The 26746-nt window shown below is 43.7% G+C and overlaps 1 protein-coding gene and 1 long non-coding RNA gene across 3 annotated transcripts in view; one reads left to right on the forward strand and one right to left on the reverse strand.

Annotated features, from left to right (window-relative positions):
* The window catches only part of FEM1C (fem-1 homolog C), a 39559-nt gene extending 31979 nt beyond the window's left edge, over positions 1-7580 (reverse strand). Inside the window, exons 1-2 of one of the 2 annotated variants that reach the window (XR_005225697.2) lie at positions 7372-7561; positions 5847-6563 (exon numbers count right to left, since the gene is read on the reverse strand). Coding sequence is in view for 1 of the 2 variants with exons in the window: in XM_037901568.2 (XP_037757496.1) it covers positions 5847-6390 (544 nt within the window). In the remaining variant the exon portion in view is untranslated. Of the gene's footprint in view, positions 1-5846; positions 6564-7371 lie in introns of both variants that reach the window. The other variant, XM_037901568.2, reaches the window with a different exon arrangement.
* Positions 7581-10334: 2754 nt separating this feature from the next.
* On the forward strand, positions 10335-15803 carry LOC122466095. Its single transcript, XR_006291355.1, has 3 exons — positions 10335-10971; positions 12143-12598; positions 14300-15803. It is a non-coding gene; the product is annotated as an uncharacterized LOC122466095 (long non-coding RNA).
* Positions 15804-26746: the final 10943 nt, after the last annotated feature.

The raw sequence follows: 26746 nt of genomic DNA on the forward strand, positions 1-26746 counted from the left end.
GCAAGATAGAAAACCCAGAAGAGAAACAAACCTGTCAGACTTCTTGATGTTTACTATTAGGTTAATTATTTTTAATATACAATATACCACATGCTGATTTTGAAAAGAGCAGAGTGGCTCTACCCTAGTTCATCATTTCTGGAACTAACAGGTATTTAGAGGCAGCGATTTTGCTTTTTCCCCCAGGTTAGTGAATGTTAAACACATTTCAGTCTCCATCTAAATTAAAGCCTTAATATAGTCTTCATACTTAGCCAAAGATTCAAGTCTGTATACATATCCATAGGAGAAAATAAATTGAACAAGGTCTGCAGCTCTGTTAATTTAGAGAGTTGCTATATTGGATTTTACATCATTGATATCTTGTGGATTTTGCCAGAAGCTGGGAATGGGCAACAGGGGATGATCGCTTGATGATTACCTGTTCTGTTCATTCCCTCTGGGGCACCTAGCATTGGCACTGTTGGAACACGGGATATTGGGCTAGATGGACCTTTGATCTGACCTAGTAGGTCCATTCTTATGCTACAGGTCTTATTCACAGCCATAATAGAATTTACAGCTTGCAAAACGTGATTTTCCCCAAAAATCTCTCATGTTGGCAGACCCACTACACCTTTCTTCTATGCTCCTTCCCAGTAAGCCGGGAAAAATTTGCCAAACACCTTTTCGCCAGAGATTAAAGGGTGTGAAGGAAAAGAGGAGACAGGGAAAGGAAGGCCATCAATAAGGTACAGGAACAATGCCTTAGTTAAAGAGACTCCTTACTCCCAGCTGTTGAGAAATGTAAGAATGCTGTTCCTGGACACCTCTCAGCCTACCTTTCATATCCTTTGGAAGAAGCAGCTCTCTCCCTCCCAACCCAACCACCATACAGAGCCTCATGGCTGTTAGACAGGGTCTATCAATTGTACCCCAATATCCTGACCAATGAAAAGGGGTGGTGGAATTTCCACTACCCTACCCCCGCATCCTTTATCCGTGTCAATCTGTAACATTTTCAAATGACCAAAATATAACACCTGTATTTTGCTGAGTGTTCTTATAATTGACCAATTATAATATTTTTAACATTAAAAACATTTTACAGAAGGTTTTCTTATGGTGAGAATTAAATAAACTAGTGTTTTAAAAAGAACCCACATGGATCATCAACAGGATTTGAATCCTCAGCCTTCAGAGATCAGCACAGACCACTACCACTTCAACAGAAAAAATGTTTACTCCTGTAGTTAATCAGCCACTAGAAAGGCATGCCACACACATTTTGCCAAGGGGTTACACAACTATTCAATACCAAAATGTTTGGATCAAGATTTTTGAGTCCTGTTTCTGACTCCGGAAAGGGAGTGCTGCCTAGTGTGTACATAACACTGCCAGTCTTCCCAGTGGAGTGGGAAAGTCAGCTGAATTCATCCAAAATTCCTGAAAAATCCAGTACACTTGAGAGATCTGTCCTTCACTTAGGGCCTGGTTTTGTGGTCCTCACCACGAAAACTCCAGTGCTACTACTCATAGCTTACCCAAGCAACAGAATGCAAGCAACATGATTCTTGACAGTTCCTCTACCATCCAGGAGCTTCTATGTAACACCAGTGAAACTTACCACAGTATTATTAATTTCAACCTGTTGCTGCTAAAGCAAAGAGTAGTTATGCTGGAACAGTCTACAGCATTAGGAAGACAGTGCTGAATTGGTTCACATTTGGAAGTTTTGCTTTTCAAATTAAAACTTCAGTTGTACAGAAAGTGTAGATATTCCTTCATCCATACACAATACTGAGTGAGCAAAAAGGTTTTTCAAGTCCTATTTGTCATTTTTTCCCTCATCTATACTTTGTGTGTGACCTAAATAAAATATTTTAAAATAGTCCCTTACTTTCTAAACAAGTTCCTTTGTGACCATTTGAACTCTTGCCTCTACTCTCCGTAAGAATCTGTAGAAACTGTAGAAGAGGATTCTGGAAAATGGTGGTAAGAAGTGAAAGCTGAATACATCTTGAACCAAGATGATTCAATACTCAGATAATTTCAATTTCAGAGTTATAGGCCATCTTCCATAGTACAGCACTGTCATGCATTTTAAACTTTTTCCTCTCACCCATTGCCATCACCACCTATGAGGCACTGTTATTTTCTCTTATCTTGATTCAGCTGAAATCCTCACGTCTTAATCACTTACTATCTTTACTACTGCACTTCATCATATGCTCTTCCCAAATCTTTACTTTCTAAGCTTCAGTAGTCCAGAATGCTGTTGCTAGACTACTCACGCATTCCAGTGAAATCCATCATTTTTAACTGCTTCTGTATCCATCTTTACATTGCAACTTTTTGCCATCCTGATTTGTGGAGCTCTAAGAACCTATCCTATAACCCACCCTATCTTCCCCAGCCCTAAAATACTCTTCTCTAACAAGTGCACAGTCATTTTTCTAGATGTGAGGGCCTAGGGGTAAATGGACAATCATGCATGGTACATTATAACTCACAATTATATATTTAAATTATTTAAATATTTAAATGCCCCCCACCTTCCTGTTATGAAGAAAATATCTGAAAGATAGCCTCTGGTGCTCCTTATAACAGCAGCTTTCTAGAGGTACCCCATTTAATGAAGATATAATATTTAGTAGTCTTAGGCTACATCTACACTATAGCCAGGATCAACACTCTGAGATCGATTCACCAGCAATCGATTTAGCGGCTCTAGTGAAGTCCCACTAAATTGACCATCGATCACTCTCCCATCAACTCCTGTACTCCACCTGAACAAGAAGCACAAGGGGAGTCGATGGGAGAGCGTCTCCAATCGGCATCGGGTAGTGTGGACCCCGCAGTAAGTAGATCTAAGTATGTCGACTTCAGCTATGTTATTCATGTAGCTGACATTGCGTAACTTAGATTGATCTCCCCCCCGTAGTAGATCTCCCCCCATAGACAAGGCCCTCATAGGTACACTCCCTTAAACATCTCCCTCCTGTGAGCAGAGACAAGTAAACATTAACATATCCAAAGAACATAGTAGTTGTAAGAAGAGCAACAGGGACGTCTATAGTAACTGGTTTCTTTGTCCATAAAAAGCAGCAACCTGGACTTTTCTTTCCCTCCCTCCCACTATGAGGCCTCTCTACCCACCATCAAGCTGACCCTTTCTTATATAATCAGAGGAGAAGGAACTGAAGATGTGCCTGACCAGATTCTCTCTTCCCCCCAGCCCTACTCAGAATAAGGAATTTCAGGAAGCTAGAAAATTCTGTGGACTCATCTACACAGCATGGCATTGAGCACTAGAGGGGTGTGAATTCTAAAGCTCACCAACAGTTTGGTCAAAAACTGGCCCATGTAGACCCTTTCGTTGCACACTAAAAATTCCCTAATGCATGTTAATGTAATACTGTTTCAACAACAGACATATTAAACAGTGTAGACAGCTGAGAGCGGAGTCTCCATCTGATGTCATCAGCAATGAGTAGAGTATTTCCAAAGAGCAAGAAAAGGCAGGGCATACTCCATAAAAATACACTATACATGTATACACGGACTTTTTTAAAAAAAAATGTAATAGCCTTCACTGGGCAATAACAAGTCCAATCTAACACTCACTTTTTTCATAACACAAGGATCAGCTATGCTGTAGCACTTTAAAAATCTCACCTTAAAAGCGCTCATCTTTAGATTATGGTTGTGAGACAATACTATAGGAAAAGTGAATGCTTGGCATAATAGAGAGGTGTACAGTTCTGATACCAAGTGCCTTTGCCAGTAGTGTGCTTCTGCTGTTCACAAAATATTCTCTCTCTTAGGTATTGCTGAATGGGTGAGACTTGTACTGTTGTGCTTAAGTCATGAGTCATGCAAGAATTGAATAAAGTGAAGAAGAGAAGAAATTAAAATAAGAGGAGCTGAGACCAGAGAGATAAAAAAACGCTTATAGGCAGGTGTCTGTATGATGGTTGTTTAAATAGAGCAAAGAACAAATTATATCTGCATACTGGTAAAAAAAAAAGATATTAAGGATCAGTAAATTTGAGAACATTAACAGTCCACGGGCAGAGAGAGAAAAAGGGGTGGCCTAAATAGGTGCTTTTATGATACATGAGGCCTTTACGCAGCTGTGTGGTAATCACTCCCAGTAAATAGTTGGAACAATATACAAGTCCGTGGTGACTCACGAGTGACTTTATGGCTTGGAAGTTATTCTTCTTGGAAGCAGAAGTAAGTTATTACATTCTGCCCACTGTGTATTGTAGCTTTCTTTATATTACTCCCTACATATTTTCATTTGTTCGTTGACTTAAAGACATGCTGTACATTTGCAGTGCTCTTGTATCCATGTTGGTCCCAGGATACGAGAGACAAGGTAGTGAGGTAATACCTTTTAGTGCATCAACTTCTGTTGGCAGAACAGATAAGCAGAGGTGTTAATTCCCACTTCATTTGAAGTGGTTTCTTGCAACATGTGTTAAGTCATTATGCTTAACAACCTGTCCCACCTTATATTTAGCTGTGACACTCTGGTTACCTTCTCCAGATCTGAAGAAGAGCTCTGGGAAGCTTGAAAACTTGTTTCCTTCACGAACAGAAGTTGGTCCAATAAAAGATATTACGATGAAGTGAGCTGTAGCTCATGAAAGCTTATGCTCAAATAAACTGGTTAGTCTCTAAGGTGCCACAAGTACTCCTTTTCTTTTTGTGAATACAGACTAACACGGCTACTACTCTGAAACCTCACCCACATTGTTTCAGTCAGTAAAAGTGTTATTTAGGTGTTCATCTTTTTTTCTGCTAACAAGTACTAAAGATATCATACCATAAACGATATACTAGAAAGGTATAAATTGTCAAATTATATTTCATGTTTGGGAAACTGTTAACAATAAACGTAGCCAGAAACAGGAATTAGAAGTACTATGTCATACACAGGCTTTGAGGGAAATACCCTTGACATATCTCAGAATGTCCAAATACAGACCATCTTTCCAGGGTTAAAAATGTGTGGTAGTCTGCACTAACCAATACACCTTGTGAGTCAATACAACATTAGTATGTGCGCTGGTGATGCAATTAAAAAGCAGCAACATGCCCACAGTTAGAACAAGAGGTCCATGCAACTATGATCAAAGCAAAAAGGCAGAAGTCTTCACTTTGAACAATAGTGCCAGGACCATTGTAAACAGAAGCAAAAAAACATCTGTTGTGATAACAGCACCACTGTTTACTGAAACTCTCTTTTTTGGCATGATCACACTCACCCTGGTCCTTATTTTTTACCCTAATTTCCATTTCTTAGTTACTGTAGCTAATAGATCAACTGAAGAATTGAAGAATCGGGGTGGAAATTTTAAAATACAGAAAAGACTTCCTCCATTTCCCTATTCTATCTTAACAGTGCAGACCAGTGAATTTTATTCAATGCACAATATATTTGTTTTGCCAATATAAGTTTATCGATTTAAAAAAGTTATCACATGACCCACTACATTTTCAGCAAAAAGCCAATTAGTTTTTTTACATACACACTTTAGCCAGGAGTATGACTCTATGTAGCAAAATCTTTTAACAACTGGGGTTTATAAATTAAAACTTGCTGATTTAGAATGAAATTTAGTAACTGGTTCTTTTTAAGTAGCGAACTAGCAGGTATGCTGGAAGATCAAACTGAAAAACTTTCAAAACTACATACAAACTATAAACATAACACTATAATTTAAACTTCTTGATAGCACTTTGAACAATTTACATTATCAAGTCAGATAAACATTTTTGGTCTCCTACAAAAAAAAAGGTAACAACTAGATAGTCTCAGGAACTTCGCTACAAGAAAAATAGGATATTGATCTTACCTTTAACACTTTTTCTATTAACATCAGCACCTTTTTCAAGTAAATACTGAGCAATTTCTTTGTGTCCTTTGTAACATGAGATCATCAGGCATGTGTGCCCATGTCGGTTTGATACTTCCAAATCAGCTTTATGCTCCACAAGGTATTTTACTATTTCCAGGTGCCCATCAAAACAGGCTGCCCTAAGTGGGGTTGAATTTGTCAGTGTTGTGTTGTTGACAGATGCGCCATGATCTAACAGACATTGGACTACCTTCAAATGACCAGCAGCAGAAGCTGCCCATAATGGAGGAGCCCCCTCAATGGTCTCACCATCAAAATTCACCGAGCCACCAACTTCTATAGAAGCACAGCAATGCTCCAGCAAGTATTCCACCATATCAAGGTGTCCATAACGGGCTGCCATCAAAAGTGGTGTAGCACCACTAGTTTTTTCAGACATCAGCAAGGCCACCTCTTCTTTGGTTTTGTTTGCCAGTAACTTTGCAAGGAGCCGCAGTTTGCCATCACGAGCTGCATTGAACACTGCTGTCTTTAGATCCATTTAGTCTGTGCCGCTTTTATCCTTCAGTGTCACAGATAATGGGACTACTGGAACTACAGAGTCCAAACAGAAGACCCACACGCTTTTCTTAGATCTGCGTTATCTCTGTGAACAAACATGAAGACTCTGATCTTAGGTCCTAACAATTCAGAGCACAGACTGTGCTCAACAATCTGAAAGATAAAAGAAAATTGAAATGGTTGAATTTTTTTTTTTAACCTCTTTAATACACTAAATCAGTGGGTTTCAACCTGGGGACGGGGTGGGGGGTCCCGTGGACTATGACTAAGGGGGGCCGAGAAAAGAGGTCGAACAACGATTTCCAATCTGTGCTCCGCAGGCCCCTGGGGGTCCCCAGACCGTTTAAGATTCCCAAAGGGGCCCATGCCTCCATTCGAATTTTTTAGTAATCCGCAAATGAAAAAAGCTTGAAAACCACCGCACTAAATGACCGCCCACTGCTTGTGCTGTACACGGCACCAATTCTCCCGAGAGGAAAGGAAGTGCCACCTTCGGGGGCTTCCCCGGGCTTTGGGGAGCGCCCCCTCTCGGGAGGCTGGCGGGAGTGAGCGCCGATCCTCCCCCTGTCTCATTCACACGGGTTGCAGGAAAACCCCCCGTCTGCGCCGGCTGTATAAGGAGCCGCGGCAGCTCCACCAACTTCTGCCGGACCCAGCCCGGGCAAGGAGCCGCCGACCTCTCTCTCTGGCCTGGCTCCTCCGCCAAGCAGCGCCCGGACCGAGCCGATGCAGCCGGCTCACCGCCCGCGGGGGCACTGCTGGGACCAGGCAAGGGGAACGAGACTGACCTTGGTTCCGCACCCGCCCGGAGGAGCTAGTCCCGCCGCCCCCCGTCCTGGCCCCGCGTCGCCCCTTCCCAGGCAGGTTCCCAGCCCCGCGCCAGCCCCCCGGACCTGCCTCCCTGTCGGCTGTGGCCCGGGGACCCCGCACCGCCGCCCGCCCAGAGCAGGCTCCGAGCTACCTTCCCCAGCGCGGGCGCCCCGCCGGCTCCCTCTCCCCGGAGCCGCCTTCACCGGGAAGCCTCCGCCGCGCCCCGCGCCCCATCCAGCTCCTCCATGACAGGCGAGTCCCCACAGCAACGAGCCTCGGCAAGCGCCCAGCCCAGCGCCCAGGCGCAGCCGAACGAGCTGTCTCGTGTCCTCTGTCAGGAGCCCCAATAGGGAAGGGGCTACCGCCCAGCCAGCCACTAAGAGCGGCGGACTGCCGCTTGGGGGGCGGGGCTTAGCCTGGCTCAAGCTAGGCTGAGAGCGCGCAGAGAGGAGGGGGGAGTTGCTTCGCTGTGGGAGGCGGGTGCTTAGGGTTAGGGCTAATGGGCGTTCAGTGGAGACGCGTGTGCTGCCTCCCTCGCTGGAATACAAACGCCGACCTGTGGTAGCAGAGGTGCTAGAGCCAGGCGAGCGGGGGCTGCAGCACCCCCCGCTTGAAGTGGTGACCATCATACACAGGGTTTACAGTTTGAGTCAATGGCTCTCAGCACCCCTGCTATACAAATTGTTCCAGCACCCCTGTGTGGTGAGGACGAGAGGGGTCTGGCAAGGCCATGCTCCATCCGAAGCCAGGTTTCAGAGTAACAGCCGTGTTAGTCTGTATTCGCAAAAAGAAAAGGAGTACTTGTGGCACCTTAGAGACTAACCAATTTATTTGAGCATAAGCTTTCGTGAGCTACAGTTCACTGCATCGGATGCATACTGTGGAAACTGCAGAAGACATTATATACACAGAGATCATGAAACAATACCTCCTCCCACCCCACTCTCCGGCTGCTAATAGCTAAAGTGATCACTCTCCTTACAATGTGTATGATAATCAAGTTGGGCCATTTAACGCCCCCAATCTACTTGCGCTATATTGATGACATCTTCATCATCTGGACCCATGGAAAAGAAGCGCTTGAGGAATTCCACCATGATTTCAACAGTTTCCATCCCACCATCAACCTCAGCCTGGTCCAGTCCACACAAGAGATCCACTTCCTGGACACTTGAGCTATTACCAGCAGGAGAGTGAGTTTGTGTGTGTATGGGGGTGGAGGGGTGAGAAAACCTGGATGTGTGCTGGAAATGGCCCACCTTGATTATCATGCACATTGTAGGGAGAGTGGTCACTTTGGATAAGCTATTACCAGCAGGAGAGTGAGTTTGTGTGTGTGTGTTTTGGGGGGGGAGGGGGAGAAAACCTGGATTTGTGCTGGAAATGGCCCACCTTGATTTTCATACACATTGTAAGGAGAGTGGTCACTTTGGATAAGCTATTACCAGTAGGAGAGTGAGTTTGTGTGTGTGGTTTTTGGAAAATAAAAAGGGGGGGGGGTGAGAAAACCTGGATCTGTGCTGGAAATGGCCCAACTTGATTATCATACACATTGTAAGGAGAGTGATCACTTTAGATAAGCTATTATCAGCAGGAGAGTGGGGTGGGAGGAGGTGTTGTTTCATGATCTCTGTGTATATAATGTCTCCTGCAGTTTCCACAGTATGCATCCGATGAAGTGAGCTGTAGCTCACGAAAGCTTATGCTCAAATAAATTGGTTAGTCTCTAAGATGCCACAAGTACTCCTTTTCTTCATCCTAAGCCAGTCACTGCACCTCTCTGCCTCGATTTCCCCCTTCTGAAAAATGATGATTCCCCACCTTTGTAAAGTGCTTTGAGAGCTACAGAGGCAACAGAAATGTCAGAGCTGAGCATTGTGTTTAGGGTGACCATATTTTCCCAAAGGAAAAACAGAACACTGCACAGGGCTGGCCCAAGGCCCCCCCCCCCCCCCACCTCCTGCATTCACAGGGCCAGCCTGAGGCCTCCCTTTCCCCCCTCCCCCCGGCTCTGCATGCTGGAATCAAGGTCCAAGATCCCCCGCCACCTGCCTGTGTATTTGTCGTTTGCTCTTGCCAACTGAACATCAGTTGGCAAGCACAAATGGGACAAATGCCAGTTTTGCCAAAAAAGTCAGGACAGCCGGTACAGGCCTTTAAAAAGGGACTGTCTCAGCCAAAATGGGATGTATGGTCACCCTAATCGTGGTGGACTGTTCCCCTGGAGTTTTTCGTAGTGACTATCAGTGTGTTCAGCCACTATGTGAATCCAGGATTGCACTCAAGCAAGCCTGCATGCAGTGAAGGGACTGGATGGCTCACGGAACTGGGGAGGTGCTGACTGTCAGCTTTGTTAGCAGCCTTTGCAGGAGGCTGGATTTGAAAGAGCATAGAAAGTAAACTCTCTTCTTAGCCCTAGAAGTGGTCTTTTCACATTATGATTGGAGAATGTTAGTGTGGGGCAACATAGGGAAGTTTGCACTGCTGCTATCCATACTACTTGCCTCTGCAGCTTCTGGGGCTATCAATCTGGCACCTTTCATAGAATTAACTACACTTTAAAAAGTAAAAAGAAAAGGAGTACTTGTGGCACCTTAGAGACTAACAAATTTATTTAAAAAGTGAGGCTCTATTGTAATTCCAAGTGGATGCTACAATGCCAGCCTTGTTCTGAGACTTAGGGATATTTATGAAAAAAGTAGGGAGGGACTTGGAGGCTGCTTGGACCCCTCCCACCCCTTTCCTCCCCTCTTCCCACGGAGACCAGGACCTCCCCGCATCCCTGTCTATGGCCAAGTGGGGCCTTGGCTCCCTCCCAGCTGCCCCCTTGTGTGCACCTGACCCCCACCCCCAAACAGGGAGAAGGGGAGAATCAGCGCTAGGAAAGCTGCTTTTTTATGCTGCCTAGAGCCCTTAATTACCTTGACCAGTCACAGGCTTGGACCCCCTTCCTGGGATGATTCTCTGTTCTTCCTATCATGTTCCCTCTTTCCTCCTGCGCCCCAGCTTCTCCTGTTGGCATGCTCTAGCTACCTAGAGCGTGTTAACATAGTTCAGCAGGGTCTACATGAGGTAGTTAGAGAGCAGCCTGTGGCTTGGATGGTGAATCAAGCAGTGCCCCAACCCATTTGGCACAGCTTGCCTCCCATCAGACCCACACTGCACAGTCTGTGCATGTGCCACAGGGGCGGCAGAGAAGAACAACCTTGCAGCTGCAGCGCTGTTTGCTGCGTTCATTGGACCTGAGTGGAGACGAGTGACCAATACACATATTACATATATAAAATGTGTGTGCTTGCAAAATTAGTAGATTTAATCCTGTTAGTAATTTTATAATAACGTAAAAAAATTGAGAGGATTACTAAAAATAAAGGAGGGTTGGCATCTCTGATAGATGTAGAAACATTTGCATTTATACGTTCTCTTTCTCAATATTGTCTGTTTTGTTGATAGGCTACTACCTGTTCTGAATTGTGCAGGTCTGTCCCATATCTTGGAAGATGCACTTGAAGGACATTTACAAATTCTGAATTTATTGTGGATAGGGAATCACCCAGGATGAGGTAACCATCATGAGGTAATGCTATGACACAGTGGAATTTGTTCCACACGATAAATCCCTAAAAATGGCAAACTTGGATCCTCAGAATTCAGAAATGCTTTTTAGCCCTGAGGACAATGGCAAGCCTGATTTGTTTGCTCCATCAGAAATGGCCAGCTAACCTGGGACTTCTGAAAAATGCAATCCTAGGTAAGAAAGAGATGGTCATCTCTCTCGTGAACACACTGAGAACCTCCCCTCCTGCCAATCTCACCCTGTTGCATTTTCTCACACCAAGAAGCAGCAGGGGATTGTGTCAAGCCGTTGGGTGGATCAGAAGTAGAAGAGAGGCCACAATGGCTCCATGTAGATTGTCCAGCAATTGGGCGAGGTAGAGTGGGCAGGGAACAAGATACTCTTTCCTCACTCAAGCTGTGGAAGTACTTTCTTTTGAGGGCATTGAGAAAGGTAGGATTAGGGTGGCAGGTTGATTCCCTTTAAGAATCTGAGAGGGACATGGGGCTAGGGCAGAGGTGAGGAAACAGAAGAGGGACAGGAGCAGATACAGGACCAATGCTGCTTCCATTAGCTTCAGTGGGAACAGAATTAGGCCTATTCAAGATACAAGGTTGCATTTGAACAAGGGAATAGGGGCAACCCAGGTAATAACCCAATGTGTTATCTGTAAGCCACAGAAGGGATGGGATAGATACATAGTAGTGGAACCAAAAAAAGACCTATGGGAGACAATGGACGGTAATGTAGCTATCAGTTTGTAATTCAATATAGTGGCAATTAAAAAGGCAACATATCACAGACCAGGCTGACGTTAGTTCCTTTGTATACAGCACTTGTGAGACCACACCTAGAATTCTGATTACATTTCTGTGAACCCTGGAACCAGAAAGATTAAAACAAGTTGGAGGGAATTCAGAGAAGAGCAATTAAAATTATTAAGGGCCTGGTTGTATTAATGTATGAGGCAAGATTAAAAGAAGTAAATATCTATAGCTTGGCTAATTGCTAAATTAGGCCTAAGTAGGAGTACGGGGAATATAGAACTGCCTACAATACTGAAAGAGAGGGAAGGAATATTTAAGGTGGTTCAGGGGTTTTCATGAGCAGTAATGGGATGAAATTAAGCAAAGGAAAATATATGCTTAATATCAACAACGATCTTTTGGTGATGAGGTTCTATTGAATTGGAATAGTCACCTAAGAGTTTGTGGAAGCCTACAGCTTTATTCATTTAAAGTTAGACTGTATACTCTACAGTCTAGATTGTAGATTGTGTATACAAAGAATATACTGTAGGGAACAGTTCTATGCTGGCAGGGAGATAGATAAGATAACCTAATAGGTCTCGTCTTCTAATTTTTAGAGTATTCCACATGATCATCTGGAGAAAATGTAGGACATGATCTTTCACACACTTCCTGCTCCTCAGAGGCCCTGATCCAGTAATGAGCCCTGCTTGGGAAGACCTCTGTGCTTGCATGAAACTCACTGTAGGACTGGGCCATTGTACACTGCTTTAAGTAGTCCCATTGACATCCAAGAGAATATTAATGGTAGTAAGTACTACACCTAGCATTGCTTCACTGGATTGTAAGAAACTGTAGACACAGAACTGTCGTTGTATAAATAAGACTGGAGGAACGTTGTGGCATGTTTCTGAGGGAAATAATGTATTTGTCTTGACAATTTAGAAAAGTAATTGAAAAATCCTGAGTGCAGGCTTCAATGAAGGAAAGAAAGAAAGAAAGAAAATGGCAGTGGCAACCTGTGTGGAGTCCTTCTACTATCCTTTTCTCCCATGCATAGTTCCTTTCCATAGGTAGGCATCCATATATCTTTTTAAATTCTTTCAATACCTTTATAAATGTAGTACTCATGAAAGTGAAGAATTTACAGGGCTGTAGGTATATTTCTGACAATCCTGCTAAATCCTGACCTGTATCATCCCCTGATATTATATTCCTGAGCTTCCACACTATTCTATTGAGATTGTACCTGACTTGCAATGCGTGGCCTTCTATTTCTAGAAAACAGAGACCAGTAATCACACCAAATTGTATTAAAGTTACTGTGATCTGGATCCACTAGAACCTAGAATGGATCCACCAAAGCCATTTTCCTGTATCTAATGTATTTTGTTGTTCTCCAGACTAATGTACTAGTCTATTGTACCTCAAGCCCTCCTACAAACAGATTCAGGGGTTACCACTTCACCCTTCAAGACCTCAGTTTAAAGTTTTATGAGGCACACTGTGTTCTTTCCTCTGACATGCTCCCAGTATTTTGGCTGTAGATAGGTGTTAGCAACAGCACATGAAGTGATAATTTCCATCACTGCCACTGGGTTCCTTCTCACCCTGAGTTATTCTTGGTCTTGCATTTATTCATTCTCTAAATCAGGGGGTCCCTGATAACGTGTCCTACATATTAATAGAGAGTGTGCCTTGTGGATACGTACTGTTCTGTTTTCAGTTGCCAGACATCTTGTCTACCATTTATGATTGTATATTATCGCTGTGGCAACTACAGCAATCGGTTACATGAAAAGTAATGAGAAAATACTTAAGGTATTTTTAGCTTCTTTTAATGTGAGTTAGCAGCTGGAAGTAAGTTTGTACCTATAACCTTAATTCCAGCTTAAAGAAGGTGGAGGTTTTTTATTTTTTTATTGTTTGTTTCCCCAGAAATACTAATAATGTAAGAACAAAAACTTAGGCCATAGTACTACAACTGATGAGGTGTCAGGCTCTGAAATGCATGAATCTGTGGGAGAGCTCTTCAAGAGTGTATTTTTGAAAACTTTTTGGGAGAGCAATTGTGATGGCAGGGGGGCAGAAACTGGAATTTAATATCCTTTCTTATTTGCTGCCATTTCTTCAGACCTAGTGGGTGCTAGTCAGAGCCCAAGGGACACAGAGACCTGGGTGAAGCAATCCTCCTTGTCCCAGGAGACTAAGAGAGTTAGTTCCATGTCCAGCTACTGGAGATTGTAACTTCGCTAATTAACACACTCACCTGTGAAAACCATGGGTAAATTACAGACTATATATTTTGTGCCACCACCACCTGAAGTAGATGCTGGATATGTCCTAGCTACAGCAAGCAGAATCTTCTATTCTCTTATCTGTTTGTGCTTGAAGTAATTTTCAAAGCAGATCAAAAAATGCAAACACTGTTAGGTTTGGGCACACGTGAAACGTAAAAGAAGCTATATGTTTTTATACCACCTATATTATTAAACAGTTGCCCCCAGCGGTGAGGGCACAAATAACACAGGAGACAGTGGAGTCCTCTCTGCTAGTTTTATAACAGCTGAGAGTTCCTCTGCATAAGGGAAATTCTTCACTGGCTCTCTTTGACCACTTTCTGCCCAAATTCTTCCAGCCTGCTTGGAAGTTATAACAATATTTTGCTGTCTGATTTCATGCTGTTGTATGTTATATTTAAAATGGGTGGGGGGAGGTTGGGAGAAAACCTACAATCTGTTTGTTTCATGCTACAATTTTACACATTATACCAGTTTTACAGATAAGTATGATTAACTTAGAAACAATGACCAACAATTTCAATGCTGTAATGAATGAGGCAACAATGGACATGCTTGGGAAACACCGTAAGAAGACAAAATCTTGGGTCACAAATGAAACACTACAAATGTGTGACATTAGAAGAGAACTCAAGAAAGACAAGAACAGCACTGAGCGAGCTGATAAATACTGAGCAATTGGCAGAAAGATCAAGAAAGGAATGAAGGTGGCCAAGGAGATATGGATCAAAAAACAATCTCTAAAATTGAAGAGTGTATCAATAATAAAAATAGCAAACGAGCCTTCCACGTTGTAAAAGATCTGACAAAGGAAAGATGGACCAAAGCTAACGCAATTGATGACAAGGAAGGGAACAGTCTTACAGAAGAAAGGGACATCATCAATAGGTGGACAAACTACTGCTCTGATCTATACAACTACCAGACAAATGGAGATCCTAGTGTCCTAGACAGCCCAGATTCAACAGAGGAGGAGGGTTTTCCAATACTGCGTGAAGAAGTGGAGACAGATGTCAGATCACTCAAGAACGGAAAGGCAACAGGTATTGACAACATCCTAGCCAAACTGATGAAATTTGGAGGATAATTATTAATAGATGTACTCACCAAGATCTGCAACAAGATCTGGCAGACTGGTGAGTGGCCCTCCACGTGGACACAGTCACTAATCATCACTCTGCCAAAGAAAGGCAACCTGCAATTGTGTCAAAATTACCAGACCATAAGCTTGATTAGCCATCCCAGCAAAGTGATGTTGAAAATCATATTGAACAGATTGAAGCCACAAGCGGAGAATATCATCACTGAAGAACAGGCTGGCTTTCATGCTGGAAGAAGTATCACAGAACAGATTTTTCAACCTCCGTGTTCTATGTGAGAAGTACTTACAACACCAGCAGGACATCTACCACATCTTTGTTGACTTCAAGAAAGCATTTGACAGAGTAAGGCATGAAGCTCTCTGGACAACCATGAAGAAGTACAATGTTGGTCATAAGCTTATTCTTACCTTTAAACAACTGTATGCCAAGGCCAGCAGTGCAGTTCTCATCAATGACACAATAGGAGAGTGGTTTCGCACCACTGTTGCAGTCCAGCAAGTCTGCCTTCTTTCGTTTGCACTGTTCAACATTTATTTGGAGTGCCTAGTGACTGATGCCCTAGAAGATCACATATTCACAGTCAGCATTGGGGGGGCGAACAATCTCAAATGTTTGGTTTGCTGATGACATTGACGGCTTGGCAGGTAGCAAAGATGAACTTGCCAACCTTGTGAAATGATTGGATGAAACCTCCGCAAAATACGGCGTGGAAATCAGTGCAGAGAAAACCAACCTGATGACAAACAAACGTGACAGGATCAGCTCACATATCACTGTCAGTGGACGAGAACTGGAGACAGTTCAAGTATTTGGGGGCAATCACCACTGATGAAGGATCAAAGGCAGAAATTCTGGCAAGAACTGCGCAAACAACAGCAACAGTGGCAAAGCTAAAGCCTATTTGGAGGAACAATAACATCTCCCTGGAATCCAAACTGAAACTGCTGCATGCACGAGTCAGCTCCATTTTTCTGTATGCGTGTGAGACATGGACCCTTACAGTAGAATTTGAATGGAAAATACAGATAGTAGAGATGAGATACTTCCGTAAAATCCTGAGCATCTCCTACTTCGACCACGTCACTAATGAAGAGGTCCGCAACATCATCACCCAATGAGCTGGGTCATATGAAGACCTCCTGACGACCATGAAGAAGCGCAAGCTGAAGTGGTACGGCCATATAACAAGATCATCTGGCCTATTCAAGATCATTCTCCAAGGGACAGTATAGGTGAAGAGAAGAAGAGGTAGACAGAAGAAGACATGAATTGACAACATAAAAGAGTGGACAGGAATGGACTTCACGGACACGCAATCGTCAGGGATGGAGACAATTGGTTGATTGCTCATCAATGATGGTGCCCCAACGACCAATGCAGTTGTGGGAGTGATGATGAACTTCCCCAAAAGGCATACACTTGTTTAGTAGCAGAAGGCTTGTGTAATACACATTGTTGGGTTGTTCAAATATACCATATGAAACTGATGCTGCTCCATGTAAAATGGATGTTTCTGTGAAGGTACAAATAGGGCAGGTACATTGATACTCTGAAAGGGAAACTTCAGAGTGTTGAAATTGTCTAATTAATCTACATTTCTGCTTATTATTCTGATGGTCTTTAGTCAAACTGCATAAGATCAGTATTTTTTTTTCAGGAGTAATTATTCAAAATCCTGGAAGGTTTATTAACATAAATTGAGATTTTCAAAGCAAGCTAGGGGATTTAGACATATATCTACCTGTAAAATTAATGGCTTCTCTAGACCAGGACTTGTCTTTTGAAAGCTGAGCCCCCACTGTGATAAAATGAAAGCAATTCTCCACCTCCCCCCACCTAGTAACCCTAAACATGTGATGTAAAAGGCTTACTCATCTTAATTTATACATTTTCGATACCCCCTGAACTACTCCTTTGCAGTCCCATTCTTTGAGAAATGCTGCCATAGATTGCTATGAAAATCTCAACTATAGTATACGTTTAGCAACTCAACGTGCAGTTTTAATGCCGCAAATTTTAATATTGAAAAAGTAATTTTTTAAAATAAAATAGTGCCCTTATTGGAGGCAGACAGCAGCACAGGGTGATATTTTCATGTTGCTTGCCACATCAAGTACAAGAGGTATTTTGCCTTAGTAAGGCAGGATTGTTTATGGTGGACTACCAAACCGTCTTGTTTGGCATGTGTTGCTGCTTCTCTAAGCAGGAACCACGTAAATTGTTTGCATAGGCACTGGAACTAGGGTGCTGCTGCACTGCCTGGCTTGAAGTGGTTTTTATTATATACCGGGTTCACGGTTGGTTCAAAGGCTTTTGGCACCCCACTATATAAATTGTTCCAGCACCCCTGGTTGTTTGACTAATTTTCTGCTATGTTTGCATCCTAGACACATCCTTTTACCTTCAAAAGACTCTCCTACTGACTGTGATATGGTCCTTGGTGAATTACAGAAGTGTAGCTGTCTGAGCAGTCTTGTACACCATGTCAGATTCCCTCTGCCTCCCACCACTTACTTCATATGCAACACCCTCCTACACCTTCTCCCCTCCTTGCTCTCCAGCACAGTGAAGGGATATACCCCATAACGTAAATATAGATATACAAAGCTCTAGGCATTAAATCTTCATGTTACATATAAGATTTTCATAGTGGGTAAAGAATCACACCCAACACCTCCTGCTTTCTAAATACAGAACAGACATTTCACTTACAGTAGAATCTACCAGACTAGTTGTGATGCATGTGAATATACATACCTAACCCCCTTGGCATCGGCACAGACCCCTAAATTAGTTCCTCCGCAGAGAGTAATTACATAGCTGATTATTCAGGGAGCACAGTAAACTGGTAAAGAGCTTTAAAGGCTCTATAGGGTACATTGTGGTTGAAAGCTAGCACCCATGCAGTGTTATTCTGTTTCAGTTTAATTTTCCTGAAATAAACATCATTCGAAGAAGAAAAAAGCTGGGGGAGGATGGCAATATCAAAGAAATGTTCCATTTAGCATAAGAACCACATAGTATGAACATAATGAGCAAAGAAAACAGAATACAACTGCTAGGCAACGATCTGGATTGAAACACTGCAGTTCCTGTAGAAGCTAATAACTGACTGAGAACATTGTGATAGTATTTCAGTCCTTGGCTTCAGATGCAGATTGCTGTAAGTGTCTTTATATTTTAGACATCTGCAGCTGTAACTGTCATTGGAAGTTTGCAAAAGTACAAGTGCTGAGTAATTTATACTAGTCATGACCTCTCAAACTGTCATACTTACTAGTGTGTCTCATATTCTTAGCGAAAAATTAAAATTCACAGCAGTTGGTTGTGTGTGTGGGTGTGTGTGCACGTGCGTGCACCAAGGTGGGTAATAGTATATATGGAAATGCAGTGTGTGTTCAGAGCTCACATGCAATGGGCTGTTTTGGCTCATTTCTGTTTACTGTTTAGTTTTCTGCTCATATTTCCTGTTTTGAATCATCTGGAGTAGCTAGCTGGAAGTGAGCATGTGACCAGTTAGCCCATGAACCTGTCTGGGAGTAGCTTCCTGTTAAATTATTAATAAAAGCTTGCCTGTAAATCTGCTCTGACTGTGTGATGACTTAAACCTGTCTCTAGAGCAGCGTTTCTCAAAATGGGTGTTCTGACCCAGAAGGGGGTTGCAAGGCTATTGTGGTGGATGGGGGTGGTGGTCATGAGATGGTATGGTATTGCCACCCTTACTTTTGCACTGCTGCTCATGGTGGCACTGCCTTCAGAGCTGGGTGGGCGGAGAGCTCTGAAAGCAGCACCGACACCAGCAGCTGCATAGAAGTAAGGGTAATATGGCATGGAATTTTTGAGGGGTGGGGCTCATCACAGCCTGAAATATTTTCAGAGGGGGGTCCCAGCAAAAAAGTTTGAGAACCCCTGCCCTAGAGAAACAGAGTAGGGGCAGATAGGATAGCTTTGTTCAGAAGCATAGCTGCATTTTGGCTTGAGAAGCATCAGCAACCCCAATGTTTGTAGGTGTCATGTGGTCCAAACACTGATGTTCTGTTGATTCTCTGAGGCCGAATATGCTGCTGTAGAGCAGGGAGAATGAGAGTTGGATCTTCTCACCATAGAGGAAGTTGTGCTGGCATCAGTTTGTCAAAAGCCCAACAGGCCATCTGGAATGAGTGAAGGAATATAGAGAGGACTTTCAACATCCTGTTTGTACATTCCTCTCTCTCTCCCAGTTTCTATCCCACCCTTCTGTCTCACCTATCTGGGTGCCTGAGGCAGGTTGGCCCAGTTTCTTCTCCAGCAGTAGGAATCATCAGAGATGCTGATGTCATTCTCATTCTGACTTAACTGCCTATTGAGGAGTTGTGCCTATCTTTTGTCAAAGAGAGTTGTACTCTGGGAAATTCTCCTGGATCTCTATCTTCTCTAGCATTCTTGGGTGGCAGTGGTGTCCATAAATACCTTTTGCTAGCTACATTTGACTAAGGAGTTACAACTTTTACTCTTATTTAGGCCTTGCAGTAGTTATTTATTTAGTCAACTTCTCCCTTTATCTAGGTTACGCCCCCATTGATGTAGTACGTGAATGCCTACTCTGTGCTCTCCAAATTGGATTACTAAAATGAACTCTATATAAGGCTACTCACGAAGACCCCTCAGAAGCTTTAGTTACAGCAGATTGCAGCTGTTTGCTTGCTTTGTAGTGCTACCTGTAGGGAGCTTATTAGCCCCATAGATTACATTGGCTCTCATTTTATATCTATAAATCCCTTGGGTGCTGGCTATTTAGAGATTACGTCTTTCCTTATGTATCATTCTGACGATATACATCAGATGAGGTGCTCCTACTAACAGGCTCAGAGTTGAGTTCTGAGGGACCAGTGCAGGGGCAGGCAAACTTTTTGGCCTGAGGGCCACATCGGGTTTTGGAAATTGTATGGAGGGCCGGTTAGGGGAGGCTGTAGGGTGTGCCTCTGCCCCCTATCCGCCCCCCCCCTTGCTTCTCGCCCCCTGATGCCCCCCCAGGACTCCTGCCCTATCCAACCCCCCCGTTCCCTGACAGCCCCCGCAGGACCCCTGCCCCATCCACCCCCTCCCTGTCCCCTGACTGCCCCCCACTGCCCCATCCAACCCCCCCTCCTTCCTGACTGCCCCCCGGAACCCCTGCCCCGATTGCCCCCCGCTGCCCCATCCAACCCCCCCTTCCTTCCTGACTGCCCCCCTGGGACCTCTGCCCCCATTCAACCCCCCTGTTCCATGCCCTCTGACCGCTCCAACCTCTATCCACACTCCCGCTCCCAGACCACCACGCCGAACTCCCCTGCCCTCTATCCAATCCCCCCTGCTCCCTGGCCCCTTACCACGCTGCCTGGAGCACCAGTAAGGGGGCAGGGGAGGTTGGATAGAAGGCAGGGGAGTTTGGGGTGGTGGTCAGGGAGCGGGGGTGTGGCTCGGGTTGGGGCAGTCAGAGGACAGCGAACGGGGGGAGGGGTGTTGAATGGGGGCGGGGTCCTGGGGGGGGGCAGTCAGGAAGGGGGGGGGGGTTGGATGGGACAGTGGGGGGCAGTCAGGGGACAGGGAAGGGGGGTGGATGGGACAGGGGTCCTGGGGGGGCCATCATGGAACAGGGGGGTTAGATGGGGCAGGAGACCCGGAGGAGGGCATCAGGGGCAAGAAGCAAGTGGGGGGCAGATAGGGGGAACAGCCTCCCATAACCGGCCCTCCATACAATTTCCAAAACCCGATGTGGCCCTCTAGCCAAAAAGTTTGCCAGTCCCTGCTCTAACCTATGTCTGAGCTTGTGAAGTCCTCAAATCGTGGTTTAAAGACTTCGAGGTGCAGAGAATCCTCCAGCAAGTGACTTGTGCCCAACGCTGCAGAGGAAGGCAAAAAACCCCCAGGGCCTCTGTCAATCTGCCCTGGAGGAAAATTCCTTCCTGACCTCAAATATGGCAATCAGCTAAACCCTGAGCACGTGGGCAAGACTCACCGGCCAGACACCCAGGAAAGAATTCTCTGTAGTAACTCAGATCCCACCCCATCTAACATCCCATCACAGGCCATTGGGCCTATTTACCATGAATAGTTAAAGATCAATTAATTGCCAAAATTAGGCTATTCCATCATATCATCCCTTCCATAAACATATCAAGCTTAGTCTTGAAGCCAATATGTCTTTTACCCCCACGGCTTCACTTGGAAGGCTGTTCCAGAACTTCAGTCCTCTGATAGTTAGAAACCTTCGTCTAATTTCAAGTCTAAACTTCCTGATGGCCAGTTTATATCCATTTGTTCTTGTGTCCACATTGGTACTGAGTTTAAATAATTCCTCTCCCTCCGTGGTATTTATCCCTCTGGTATATTTATAGAGAGCAATCATATCTCCCCTCAGCCTTCTTTTGGTTAGACTAAACAAGCCAAGCTCTTTGAGTCTCCTTTCATAAGACAGGTTTTCCATTCCTCGGATCATCCTAGTAGCCCTTCTCTGTACCTGTTCCAGTTTGAATTCATCCTTCTTAAACATGGGAGACCAGAACTGCACACAGTATTCCACATGAGGTCTCACCAGTGCCTTGTATAAGGTATTAACACCTCCTTATCTCTCCTGGAAATACCTCTCCTGATGCATCCCAAGACCGCATTAGCTTTTTTCACAGCAATATCACATTGGCGGCTCATAGTCATCCTATGATCAACCAATACTCTGAGGTCCTTCTCCTCCCCTGTTACTTCCAAGTGATGCGTCCCCAGTTTATAACAAAAATTCTTGTTATTAATCCCTAAATGCACGACCTTGCACTTTTCACGATTAAATTTCATCCAATTACTATTACTCCAGTTTACAAGGTCATCCAGATCTTCCTGTATGATATCTCGGTCCTTCTCTGTATTGGCAATTCCTCCCGGCTTTGGGTCATCCGCAAACTTTATTAGCACACTCCCACTTTTTGTGCCAAAGTCAGTAATTAAAAGATTAAATAAGATTGGTCCCAAAACCGATCCCTGAGGAACTCCACTAGTAACCTCCTTCCAGCCTGACAGTTCACCCTTCAGTGTGACCTGTTGTAGTCTCCCCTTTAACCAGTTCCTTATCCACCTTTCAATTTTCATATTGATTCCCATCTTTTCCAATTTAGCTAATAATTCCCCATGTGGAACTGTATCACATGCCTCACTGAAATCGAGGTAAATTAGATCCACTGCGTTTCCTTTGTCTAAAAAATCTGTTACCTTCTCAAAGAAGATCAGGTTGGTTTGACACGATCTACCTTTTGTAAAACCATGTTGTATTTTGTCCCAATTACCATTGACCTCAATGTCCTTAACTACTTTCTCCTTCAAAAATTTTTCCAAGACCTTGCATACTACAGATGTCAAACTAACAGGCCTGTAGTTACCCAGAACACTTTTTTTCCCTTTCTTAAAGATAGGAACTATGTTAGCAATTCTCCAGTCATACGGTACAACCCCTGAGTTTAGAGATTCATTAAAAATTTTTGCTAATGGGCTTGAAATGTCATGTGCCAGCTCCTTTAATATTCTTGAATGAAGATTATCTGGGCCCCCCGATTTAGTCCCATTAAGCTGTTCAAGTTTGGCTTCTACCTCGGATGTGGTAATATCTACCTCCATATCCTCCTTCCCATTTGTCGTCCTACCATTATCCATAAGCTCTTCATTAGCCTCATTAAAGACTGAGGCAAAGTATTTGTTTAGATATTGAGCCATGCCTAGATTATCCTTAACCTCCACTCCATCCTCAGTGTTTAGCGGTCCCACTTCTTCTTTTTTTGTTTTCTTCCTATTTATATGGCTATAGAACCTTTTACTATTGGTTTTAATTCCCTTTGCAAGGTCCAACTCTACATGGCTTTTGGCCTTTCTCACTTTATCCCTACATGTTCTGACTTCAATAGGGTAGCTTTCCTTGCTAATCCCTCCCATCTTTCACTCCTTGTAGGCTTTCTGCTTTTTCTTAATCACCTCTCTAAGGTGCTTGCTTATACAGCTTGGTCTACAACTCCTGCCTATGAATTTTTTCCTCTTTCTTGGGATGCAGGCTTCCGATAGTTTCTGCAACTTTGACTTGAAGTAATTCCAGGCCTCCTCCGCCTTTAGGTCCACAAGTTCTTCAGTCCAATCCACTTCCCAAACTAATTTCCTTAATTTATTAAAGTTAGCTCTTTTGAAATCAAAAACCCTAGTCACAGATCTATTTTTGTTTATGCTTCCATTTAGTTTGAACTGAATTAGCTCATGATAGGTCGAACCAAGGTTGTCCCCTATAACCATTTCTTCTATGAGGTCCTCACTACTCACGAAAATCAAATCTAAAATGGCATCCCCTCTTGTTGGTTCAGCAACTACTTGGTGAAGGAATTCATCAGCTATCATATCCAGGAAAATCTGAGCCCTATTATTATTACTAGCACTTGTCCTCCAGTCTATGTCTGGGAAGTTAACATCTCCCATGATCATGCAGTTTCCATTAGTATTTACTTCATTAAAAACATTAAAGAGGTCTCTATCCATATCCACATCGGATCCTGGCGGTCTATAGCACACCCCAACCACTATCCCAAGGGAGGCTCTAGTAGCTTTCTTCCCCAATGTGATTTTTGCCCAGACAGACTCTCTTATCCATTCCGTCACTTTTAATTTCTTTACAGTCTACCTCAGCATTGATATACAATGTTACTCCACCACCTTTGCCTTTATTTCTGTCTTTCCTAAACAACACATACCCTTCAATACCTGTAGTTCAGTCATGACTACTATTCCACCATGTTTCTGTTATCCCTATAATATCTGGTTTCACTTCCTGCACCAGTAGCTCTAGTTCCTCCATTTTGTTACCTAGGCTCCTCGCATTAGTGTACGAACATCTTAATTTCTGCTGTTTGGCCTCGCTCACATTCTTTACCCAATAAGGCACAGACATTCTACCACCAGTATCACCTATTAGACTGGTATGTACACTACCCTTCCTCCTTATGTCCATTTTCTTCCCTCTCAATGTAAAAATCCAGCATGGAGATTACCTGGACATCTCCCAACCATCTTCCCCAGATTCCTAGTTTAAAGCTCTCTTGATCAGTTGTGCCATCCTCCATCCTAGAAGTTCCCTCCTTACTCAGGTGAAGTCCATCCCGAGAGCAGTCCTCTGTCCATGAATGCTTCCCAGTTGTCATACATCCCAAAGCCCTCCTTATAGCACCAGTGCCCGGGCCATCTGTTGAGCATCATAATCTTGTCACACCTTTGTTGCCCTTTTCTAGGAACAGGTAGAATCCCACTGAAGATCACCTGAGCCTTGATTTCCTTAAGCGTCTTCCCCAGCCTGGCATAGTCTCCCTTGATACGTTCCAGCGAGAATCTAGCTGTATCATTTGTTCCCACATGAAGGACAATCAGTGGATTCTTTCCTGTTCCCGTTAGGATCCTCTTCAGAGCTAGAGTCTGTTGATATTCAGGGAGCAATGGAAGGCTTATGTATTTACTCTGCCCTTTGTCTTAGTGATGACTGGGGTATGGGGTGAGATAGTAATGAGGACAGTTCATGTTATGCCATTTGTTGGTTTGGTTGATAGGTATTTTCTACATGCTCCCAGAAGTTTTGTAATGGGTACATTTTTAGAAAAGAAACAACCAACTAAATAGCCTAGTCATGTTAATTATAGCCTTAGCACTTTGTTAGGCCTTTAGGAAAATTAAAATGCATCACTTATAATCTATAGTGTAGTCAGTCAAAATATATAATTATACATACAATATAATTACAGTTGGATAATATGGGTCTTTGTTGGGCTTGTCTTCATAGAGATACTACTTTCATCTCCCTGCCATAAAAATCTCTATGTACCTTTCTAATACCACACTCATCACTAGGGTATCTGAGCAGCTTATGCTCAAATAAATTTGTTAGTCTCTAAGGTGCTACAAGTACTCCTTTTCTTTTTGAGAATCTTATGGCATTAGAATGTGTCCAACCCGAAAGTGGTGCTGAACAGGAATCATGACAGAGTTTCAGCTTATGACAGACAACAGAAGTTTGATTTGGCTGAAGTCAGTAACACTAACTCCCAGCCAGACATTCATTTAATTGTCAGGAACAAGGTGGGTGAAGTAGTATCTTCTATTGGACCAACTTCTGTTAGTGAGAGACAAGCTTTTGAGCCACACACAGCTCTTCCTGAGGTCTGGAAAAGGTATTCCAGCATCACAGCTAAATGCAAGGTGGAACAGATTGTTTAGCATAAGTAGTTAGTACATATTCTAAGGGACCATTCAAGGTAGAGTGGCCTGTTACCACCTCTGTAGTCAGAAGACATTCTCTCACCAACAGAAGTTGGTCCAGTAAAAGGTATTACTTCATTCACCTTGTCTTTCTAATATTCAGAGACTGATACGGCTACAACTACCCTGTTTCATGGAATGCTGGTATTGGCTAGACTCCACTGATCGCTGCCTTCAGTCCCCCGAAGTATCCATGGGGCCACTGCCCAGGATGGTGTGCAGCTCCTCGTAGAAGCAGCGTATCTTTAGTGCTGCACCAGAACAATGGTTGATGTCCCTTTCCTTCTGGTACGCTCACCTCAGCTCCTTGATCTTAGCGTGTCCCTCTCATGTCCCTTCTCCTACAAACCATGAGCAATCTGCCCGCAGATATCAAAGTTCCTACAGCTTGAGCAAAGCTGCAACTGCATAGCCTCCTCTCCCCACAGACCCAGCAGATCCAACAGCTCCAGTGTACTCCAGGAAGGAGTGCGTCTGTTGCAGAAAGCCAGCAGGATCAGCTGTGAAGATGTTGTACGAACAGTCCAGGCCGAGCAAATGGAAAGAGGAATTTCAAAATTTGTGGGCCTTTAAACGGGGGAGAAGTGCATGCAGGGCAGCAGAGTTCAAGCTGCTCACCAGAGAAGTCAAGATGGGCATTGTGGGACACCATCTGAAGGCCAATTAGGGTGACATAAACAAGCATAGGGTCTACACTGTTACTGTGTCGCTCAAACTACATTGCAAAAAGATCTGTGCCTCTTATCAAGGTGGTTTTATTTTGTCGGCAGAGCAGGGAAGTTACGTGGTCAGATGAGCATTTCAATGTGTACACCACTGTTTTATTGATGAAAGCTGACTTTTTTGTCGACAAAATTGTAGTGTAGACAAGGCCTGAGTAGAACCTGGTAGGATGGCAGACTGTGATCAGCTACATGCTCCCTTTGGGCTACAAAGGAACTGCAGGATTTAGGAGTCTCCACAAATTTGGCAGGGCATGGAATGGTAGGGTATAAGTTGCCCCATGGAAGCTTGCAGATGTAGCGAGAGGGTCATTTTTATTTCGGGTCACTATCTAGTTTTCTTTTCATTCTTTTAAAAACACATGACTGTACCACATGTTGTGGGAATGTCTTCTGGTTAAACATGTAGAAAGAAGTTGGTACTAGAATTAAAATAATTTTGCGCTTTAGCAATCAAACATCAGCCAAGAACTACATATTAGGATATTTACTGTTGAATTTGGGCCTCTCTCCAGCATATTGTTCATGGTTTCTGAGAGCAGCCACAAAGCGAATGATTTTACAGATGAAAATAAATCATGGCACAGAGTAGAACAATAATGTTCTGACTTCTTTGACCTAGTGGCCAAAGGGTTACTTTCTCCACAGGGACCAACTACCTGAGTTTAAAGAAATCGGAGCTCCATTTTTAGAAACATTTGACTAAGGAACTCCAAGGCCCAGGGGCCAGTCCAGACCTCCTTCCCCTTGCTTCACCCCCTTAACTCTTTCTCCACCTTCTTTTTCCCCCTGCTTTCATACCTTCCTTCCTT

The sequence above is a fragment of the Chelonia mydas genome, chromosome 5 (genome assembly GCF_015237465.2).
Source record: "Chelonia mydas isolate rCheMyd1 chromosome 5, rCheMyd1.pri.v2, whole genome shotgun sequence".
Taxonomy (NCBI): Eukaryota; Metazoa; Chordata; order Testudines; family Cheloniidae; genus Chelonia; species Chelonia mydas.